Source organism: Cryptomeria japonica, chromosome 4 (genome assembly GCF_030272615.1).
Source record: "Cryptomeria japonica chromosome 4, Sugi_1.0, whole genome shotgun sequence".
Classification (NCBI taxonomy): Eukaryota; Viridiplantae; Streptophyta; class Pinopsida; order Cupressales; family Cupressaceae; genus Cryptomeria; species Cryptomeria japonica.
Window position 1 is genome coordinate 629,014,680 of NC_081408.1, and position 9,767 is coordinate 629,024,446.

Here is a 9,767-nt window from a genome sequence, read left to right on the forward strand (position 1 = left end):
TATGAAATTTCTCACAAAGTTCACAGACATCCTGATTTTTGAAAGGAAGATCGTTATCTGTGATGATGGACATGGGCACACCATACCAGCAGATGATGTAGTTGAGGATGAATGAGGTGATCTGCTTGCCGGTGACTTGGGTAAGTGGAACAGCTTCGATCCACTTTGTGAAATATTCGGTGGCGGTAATAATGAATTTATGGCCATTGGATGAAGATGGATGAATCTTACCCACAAGGTCAAGGCCCCATTGACAGAAAGGCCATGGTGTCATGATTGGTTGCAGTTCCTGGGCTGGTGCATGTATCAGGTCGCCATGAACTTGACATTTCTTGCATTTTCTGACAAAGTAGTAGGAATCCTTTTCCATAGATGGCCAATAATATCTAGCTCGCAGGAGTTTCTTGGCGAGTGATGGACCACTTGAATGAGTCCCGCAAATTCCTTCATGTACCTCTTCCAAAGCCTTTGTTATCTCACCTTGTTCCAGACATTGAAGGAGAGTACCATCAAGACCGCGTCGGTATAGGGTTTCGGCAATAATGGTATATCGAGCAGTTTGGCGAATGAAGGTTTTTCGTTGGTTATTCGATTGGTTGGGAGGAAGGGTATGATCGCGAAGATAGGTGTAGAACTCACCGTACCATGGGGATTTAGGACCGACAAGGCGACATATCATCTCAGATTCAGGGATATCATAAGCGGGGATCCAAAGCTGTTCGACCTAGAACTCATAATGTGTTGAATTCTATGGAAGATCTAGGAGAGATGCAATGGTAGCCATAGCGTCAGCAGCTCGATTCTGATCTCTTGGTATCTACTCAAAAGTGATAGTAGTAAATGATGTCTTTAGAGTGTCCACCATTTGCTTATATGGCATGAGTTTATCATCTTTGGTCTAATATTCATCAGTTGCTTGTCGAATGACTAGTTGGGAATCACCATATACTTGCAGTTCTTGTAATTTCCATTGGATGGCTAACCTGAGTCCTGTGATCAAGGCCTCATACTCGGCTATATTGTTTGCGCATGGAAATGTGAGCCTGTAAGACTTCGGGATGCTATCACCTTGAGGTGTGATAAACAAAATGCCTGCCCCCGAGCCATGCCTAGTGTATGAACCATCAAAATATAGTTTCCATGGTTGTGCTGCTATGATCATGAATATCTCCTCATCTGGAAAATTGGAAATGAGAGGATGATCACCTATGAGAGGTGCATCAGCCAACTGATCTGCAATAACCTGACCTTTGATAGCTTTACGGTCTACATACTCAATGTCAAATTCACTTAGAATCATCACCCATTTGGCCAAGCGGCCTGTCAATGCTGCTTTGTTAAGTAAATACTTGAGTGGATCAATCTTTGCAATGAGTTGTACCTTGTGTGTTAACAGATAGTGCCTCAGTTTAGTGGCTGCTAAGATTACTGCTAGGCAAGCTCGCTCAATAGGGGTGTAATTGAGTTCATAGCCTACTAGTGTGCGAGAGATGTAGTAAACAACACACTCTTTTCCTTCTGCATTATGTTGTGCCAGTAATACACCTAATGTTGTACTAGTTGCTGAGATATAGAGTAACAATGGTGGATTCATGAGATAGTTTTTAAGTGTCTGAAATGCTTGCTGGCATCGGGCATCCCACTGAAAGTGGATGTTCTTGTGTAGCAGGTGTGTAAATGGGTGACACTTATCAGCCAGTTGTGCAATGAATCTTCGGATGGATTGAAGTCGCCCTTGTAATGTCCTTAACTGACTGATATTCTTTGGTGGTGGCATGTCCATGATTTCTTTTACCTTTGCTGGGTTGACCTCAATACCTTTGCTTGAGACAATGTATCCTAGAAGCTTCCCGGAGGTCACTCCAAAGACACATTTCTTTGGGTTGAGTCGAACATGGTATTGTTCCAGTCTATCAAAGATTTTATCTAAGATGTGGAGATGCCCTTCTCTGGGGAGTGATTTTGCTAGTAAGTCATCAACATAATCTTCCATCATGGTATGCATCATGTCATGGAAGATGGTGGTCATTGCTCTTTGATAGGTGGCTCCTGCATTCTTTAGACCGAAGGGCATTACATTCCAGCAATATGTACCCCATGGACATGTGAAGGTTGTCTTATGTTGGTCCTCTGGTGCGATCTTTATTTATTTGTATCCTGAAAAGCCATCCATGAGTGAAAGCATGGCATGTCCTGCTGTCAGATCCACTATGATGTCGATATTTGGAAGGGGGAAGTCATCCTTAGGATAGGCCTTATTCAGATCTCTGAAGTCAGTACAAATGTGGATGCCCCCTTTTGGTTTGCCAACAAGAACAATGTTGGATATCCATTCTGCATAATCAATTGGTCTAATGAAACCAACATCTAGGAGTTTCTTGAGTTCTGTTTTGACTAGTACTGCAATTTGAGGATGCATCTTACGAAGCTTCTTCTTGACAGGTTTGGCTCCTTCTGCGATGGTGAGGTGATGCATGACTAAATCAGGATCAAGCCCAGGCATGTCTGCATATGACCATGCAAAGTTGATCTAACACTTTTGGAAGAACTCTATAAATTTAGGCTGTTCCTCTGGAGTGAGAAGAGATGCCAGATGTATGATATGAGGATTTTTAGGAGTCCCCACATTATACTCTTTGGTTTCCTCGATGAGAATTGTTGATCGTTCCTGTTGTGTATTATCAGGGAGAATGTCAAACCCTTCATCCTCAGGCGCCTCAGAGAGGTTTTCACCATTGGATACGCTCTTTCTTTTTACTTTTGTCGGATCAAACAGTGCCACAGTGTGGTTTTCACTGGAAGATCCATGTTTTAATTCACAAGTTGGAATGGAATAGTTGTGTACCTTTGCACTTGTGTCATAATTATCTGTACCAATATCATATTTGTAAGTGGGTCGAAATGATAGTGGCCCTTCACAGAAGCCATGAAAAATTTCTCCCTTTTTGGCTTCTCGAGAAAGTTGGTCTTTTGCTTGCAGCTGCAAAAAAACAAACATAACATGGCTTTAATTTTCTTTATCATTCCACAGTTGGGATTGAATTGAAACGTTTCGAATTGCAGAGAAAAGAGAGAGTTACAGAAAAAATGTGTTTACTTATTTACCTGCTGCAAGTTTTGATTGATGAGAAAAGCAACTGATTTTCTGGATCCCTCCACTCGGTAGTTGAGATCACCCAACCAGACCACCATGTCAGATGTTTCAAGAGAAGTTGGAGTTATGACTTTGGTTTCCTTTTTTGGGAAGCCAAGGGGATTTATTTGCATTCTTTTTTGTGAGTCTGAGAAGATAGTTTGGCTAATACGTTGGTATTGAGAATTGTGTTCTTCTACATTATTCTCATGGGCTGCATACAGATGTAATCATGTGTTATAATTTTATTAGGGAAAAATATTAATAATAATTGACGTAAGTAGTTTAAAAAATTCAGTTGTAATTTGTGTTTAGTATCAATGTTTTGGATTAAGGTAAAGTTAGGTTTTGAAGGGGCCCTAAAACCCTTAACAAAGTAGATTCTAAAAGGTTTAGAATCAAAACATCAAAACATAAATTCAAGACGAAACAGGCTGTAGAAGATGGAACAATACATATAGTAGCCAAAGAACCAACAAAAACCTAGACGGGTAACAATCCAAACATCCACAAACAGGGACCCTCAAGATTTTCCTTTAGTGCTGCCCTTATGGGAATGAAGAGTCATGTCAAAAGAGGGCATAGACTTCTTAGATTTCTTTCCCTTAACAGTAATCCAACCCTCTTCCACCTTAGCAACCTCATCAAACCAATCCAACAAACCCAACGCTGATCCATCAAGATTCTGAGAAAGAGCACCAGCAACACCCTCCTTCTCAGAAGCGCAATAACTCCCAACAGGCAAAGCATCAACCTGAACAATTCCAGAATTAGCAACCACAACACAATCACCGAGTAAAGATACAAATCCGTCTGAGGAATCAACAGGTGGGGCATGAGACTGTAGACCAGCTCAACAACCTCTCCACCAAAAGCTAGAACAACCGGAGAAGATGCCACAATATCCTAAGCCACCATATGAGAAACCTTATGAGTTTCAGTTTTCTTCTCAACCAAGTAATGCTCATTAGAAGCACCCTTCCACCATGAGGCCAACAAAGTCTTATTTTCAAGCCCACAACGCTTAGCGACATGACCTGTTTTGAAACATCTTCGACACCTAAAGGGAATCCCTTCATAGTCCACTGCCCTTAGAAGAGTTGATAACAATCTCGGTAAGCAAACCTTTTGGAACATCTAGCTCGACCAGAATACGAGCAAAGGTTGAGTGTAGAATGTCATATGAATCATTATCCACCAGTAGAAAATCCCCAAGAGCATTACCAACTTCCTCAAAAAGAGAATCAACCCACAAATGAAGTGGAAGATAAGGAAGCCGAACCCAAATCGAAACCTTATTAAACGTTTCAGAAAAAAGGATTGAAATCAGAGTGCTAGGGTTTAACCATTAAAGGGAATTTATCCTTCCAACAAAAATAATTATCACACAAGATTTTCTTTCTATCCTCAACATTCTCAAATTTTGCAATAAAAAATCCTTTAGCCATAGGGTAAATATGAACAGCACCGTAAATAAGAGGCTCCCAATAATGGGAGATCCGATCATGTAGCTCAGGGAGGCTGGGCCAAAAACCCCTAAACCGACAAATAACACCATGTTCAGAAAAAATAGACACATTATCTTCTATCTCCAGCTCAGTATCCTTTTTCACCTTTACTGAAATAGCACAAGAGATAGGGATAAACCCTCTGTCACCAAGACATCGCTTAGCCACTTGCTTAAGACTGGATGAAGGGCCCCCCGAGGCTGCCACCACAACCCTAGAGCCAGAAACCCTAGTCGTCACATTCGCAGCTGAAGAGGAAAATGATGCATCCAGGGATGGGTGAGAATAGCCCTCACCACCCCTCATAGATGTCGTAGATAGGAAGGAGTGCACAAAAAGGGTCGGGATCCATAGCCACGACAGGACCAGAGCGCACGACAGAAGAAGTATGCATGGTGGGAGAAGCCATTCGAAAAAATCCTTAGTATTCATGTTATTTTCTAGTTTTTTGTGATCTATCATCAGAATAGAAGTATCAATGTTGTATTCATATTATTTTTGAGTTTTATGTGATCTATCATCAGAATAATAGAAAGCTACAGGAGTGACAAAGTGTGATTTGAAATGTTGATACTAAACAAATCTTACATGATTGAATCAAAAAAATGATTGTGTCAATTATTATTAACTGTGAAAATTTAACGTCTTTAACAGTGAACCATGGGGACACGTTTCCCCCCACCGTTGGTGCTCTGCTAGAATGTTTGGACATGGGGAAACACCCAAGCATCTCCGAGATGTCTTGGGGATGCATAGGCATCCCTCGAGCGTCTCAAGGATGCTTGGGCATTTCCCATCGCCAGATTTGTTGAAATGTCAAAAAAGTAATTTGTACTTATTTTGATATCATGCTAGTAATTGTAAATTTGTAATCATCTTTATGATACTTTTATCCTACTCATTGTAATGATGTGGTCATCTTTATGATATTTTGGATGTAATAGAAATCTCCAATTTGACAATTTCATTTGTCAAATTTTATTTAGCATTCAAGAAATCTTAGTATTTAGTATTTGCAACTTATTTTATAATTTTACTAATTTGCCAAGGTTTCATTTGAAATGTAATTCTTATAGATCTTTTCACAACTAGTTTTTCAAGTACTATATGTATATCAGCGTCGCCCCCTCCCATCATCCCCAAACTTAGGCCCTTTATGCCCCGTCCCCGATACTCATCCTCACACCCTTGAATGTCCCTGTCCCCAACATCAATAGAACACTAATTTTTAATAATAAAAAAATAAAACACATAAAAATATAAAAAATAATCTACATAAATTAATAATTTTATAAATAAAATCAAACTCAAATTCCAATCCTCTTCTATTATTAAATTTAAGTACTTCACCAAAATAATTCTGATTTTTCAAAGTTTATCCAAGAATATTCCACAACATACCCACCAAAAATACCAATATTGTTGCCTTATGTTATTTTTAAATCAAACTTGTGAGAAAGAACAAATTCTTTCAAATGTAATTGCTCAGTCATATGTCATCTTGTCTTAGCTCAATTTTAATGTCACAACCAAGTGACCAAATTATTTCATCTCAACTTTTGTTGTATTTATCTTTGGAAAAAATGTTGTTTTTATTAATGATGAAAAAATAACTATTGCCATAATTATATCTTTTATTTTTTATTTTCTAAAATTAGTTTGTTAAATTAATTATATTTCTTCTTTTAATTTTATTTAATCAATCAATAAATTAAATACTTTATTTAACTATAAGTGTCATAATTATTTATTTAAATATCAAACCATTAATAATAATTTTAAATATAATCAAAAATATTTGTGAAATGTAGATTTTAATTACATAAAGTTAAAAATAAAATATGCTTACGAGCAAGATGGCAGGATATGAAGATGAAAGAGGCATGCATGAAATTGAATGAAATCGCTACGGCACCTTTCCGTCGTCCCATTACACCACCTAAGCCACCGCTTCTAATTTTATCGACTCTTACATCTACATCAACCCACAATTAACACCTTAAATTTTGTGAATATACATTTATAATTATGCCAATTGTTTTTTAGTCTTAAAACTAAAGATGAAAAAACATAAAATCTTACCTCTAATTAAGGGATCCCAATATTTCCTTCCAAAAATGTAAAGTTGCAATGATTGTATTGTCATTGCACTAACCTTACTACATTTCAACATCCAATAAGTCATCAAAATTATAATCTAATTTAGCAAACAAAAATTTGTAAAAAGATGTAATTGTGTACCATGTTAAATAATAGATGTAAAACACATTGAGCAACATGTAATCACAACCAAGAACCTTTTGAATAATAGAAGCACTATCTCCATGGGGAGCTTCTTGTAATCCCACCACATAAAAATCAAAGCTCTCTCTCTTTCTTCCTAGAAGTTTAAGCAAGTCACGACAAGCAACCTGGTACAAAACAGAGCCTCACTCAAAACAAGCCAATCATATATAATAGAGAATTCAAGTTTAACAAATACCCAACTTTCCAACACAATTTCTACACACAAAATTATCATTTTAGCAGGAACTGAAATTTATAAACTAAATATTAAAAGTGTTGACGAAATCTTTTTCTAAAAATGTAAGTTATCATAAAGTTATGATGTTTTAATCTAAATTTAATTATGTAGTTTTTTTATCAAATTCGTTTTCACATTTTATCAATAATGATTCATATAAATCTATCTTTCATACGCATGAATAATTTATTTACCGCTCATTACATCTAGACGATATCTATAAGAGTGAAGTATCAAGATTTCTTAGAAGATCATTCAATTCAATTACTAGTCTAACTGAACGACAAAAGTTTCTCCAAAATCAGATCCAGTCAATTTGATATCTATTTACAAAACATTGTTTAAACAAATATTGTAGCTTACAAACTATTCAATAATTTCATAAACATATACTATCAAACAAAATTGAAAGAATTCATGAGCTATTTATCATTCTGATGTGTGACTCGAAAAATTGATATAAACAAACCCACAATCTAAATCAGAAACAATAACACAAGAAATCTTCTTAAAAACTTTGACACACTATCTTCATATTTCAGTTTGACCTAAAAGACTTTAAACTTCATCTGTCATACCTTGCCATTCATATTCCAGGTGACAATATACATGCAAAGATCCGATCCACGGTCGACAGTTTCCTCCTCGCAGAGCTTTCTCTTCTCAACAAAATCTATTGTATCTGGAACAATTATATGCTTTGTCTTTTTCTCTCTGTAATCTCGACGGGATTTCTTCCTTTCTTTATCCTTGGGAAGGACTGGCAAAATCTTGTAGACTTTAGATTTTGTTCTATTTTTCCTTGTCGAAACACTTGTATTCTTAACTCTTTTTCCATCTGAACCTTTACAGACTCAATTACCCATTAAAACGTCTGCCTTTACTGCAATGCTCTGAAACAATTCAAGGTCGAAAACCAAAGAAAATACATAGAAAACAGAGATTTCAATATATAGAAGAAGATAGTTTACGTGTTTGGTGGAGCTTCGACAACAATTAAAGCGCGCACACTATATATATATTTAAGAAATAAAGTCGACAAATAAAAAAGCCAATCTTGTCGACAACGCATTGGTCGAAACAAAAAGGTAACGTCGAAATACACAAGTCAAGAAGTAGAAGTTGGCAATGAACGTCATGTGAAAGGTAAAGGCAGGATAAGAGATCGGATTTTGTAGGAAAAAGAGGAGCATTTCATTTCTCTGTATGTCATGTGCTATAAATTAATCAACTACCCAGCGAATGCCAAGCTCTGCCATAAAAAAGTCAGACACGTTCATTATGTATGTAGCAATATAAAGGCACGCAAGCTTTAGGCGTCGTTGTGTGCATGTTATTTGTGGAACAGTCGTCATATCAGTGATTGACAATGTCAAAACTGATGTGGGATTTTATCATGTCTATCCACCTCTTGGGTATCTGAAGGAGGAGGTGTGAATGAAATGAACTTGGGCCACACCATTTGGTGTGTGTTTGACATTGTGAATGTAGGTGTCTTGTCTTTTTAGAGGGGATTATAATATAAGTAGTGGATCTTTTTATTAAAGATTGAATTTAATTCAATTATATTCTCGTAAAAATCAAATTTTAATGAATGGTATATTATTATTCTTATTTTGAATTAAATTCATCAAATTATAGACTACAAAAATGTTACAGTCATTAAAGTCTCTTGGAGATTGTGATGCTACTTCGAGAACACCACAACTTCTATTATGTCAAAGATAGTCATTTTTCCATCTCATAGGTCTAGCATGACATCCACAAACATGAAAGTGATATCCTTGTTTACATGTTATCATGACCATCCATGAGGAACACTGTCACGATCCTATTTTCTAAATTAAAAAATAATTTATACTTATTTCATTTATTAGTTTTTCTTTTAATTTAAAATAATAATAAAATATAATTTTTAATTAATTAAATCAAATATTATTATTATAAAACTCTTTATTAATTATTTATTTAGAAAAGTTTTTAATCTCTCTATATATATAATATTTCGTAAGTCAAAAAAAATTAAAATAATAAAAAGAAAGAAAAGAAGAAGAAGAAGAAGAAAAGAAAAGAAGAGAAGTATTTAGGAATGTTAAGCTTAGTTTACATATCTTATTAATGTGAAAAAGAAGAGAAAAAGTTTTAAATTATTGATTTTTTTTTTTGAAAAAGTAATGGGGATTTTAAAAGCTTTTGAATATGAAATAATATAAGTTTCTTACTTTCTTAAGGCCCTGCTTAACCAGCACACTCTAAGCGTTGACCCCGCTTAGGTGGCTGGTGTGGGGCCCTTTTGATCCGTTCTTTTTGCCTTGGCCGTTTCCGTTCTTGCAAACAACTCCGTTAACTGCTACGGTCAGCAGTCAGTCACAGTTAGAACTCCAATCCCACACTGGAAGAACCGCACGGACGCACATAGTCACACTCATTGTTAATGAAAAAGCAACTAGTTCGAATTTCAAATTTGAATTTTCAATGTCCCGCCCAATCCTTTCAAAGGAGCAATACGTGGCTTTCTTTGACTGGATCAAACATTTAGCCATAAGAGCTGCAGAAGTTAATGACATCCTCAGATTTGTTGGCATGGTCACTATGGTATCAT

General features: G+C 36.3%; 1 protein-coding gene across 1 annotated transcript in view; it reads right to left on the minus strand.

Moving 5' to 3' along the window:
- The window catches only part of LOC131079088 (type IV inositol polyphosphate 5-phosphatase 11-like), a 30,590-nt gene extending 22,070 nt beyond the window's left edge, over window positions 1-8,520 (minus strand). Inside the window, exons 1-3 of the mRNA XM_059219347.1 lie at window positions 8,401-8,520; window positions 8,028-8,058; window positions 7,744-7,925 (exon numbers count right to left, since the gene is read on the minus strand). Coding sequence (XP_059075330.1) covers window positions 7,744-7,925; window positions 8,028-8,058; window positions 8,401-8,520 — 333 coding nt within the window. The remainder of the gene's footprint in view (window positions 1-7,743; window positions 7,926-8,027; window positions 8,059-8,400) is intronic.
- Between the last annotated feature and the right edge of the window lie 1,247 nt (window positions 8,521-9,767).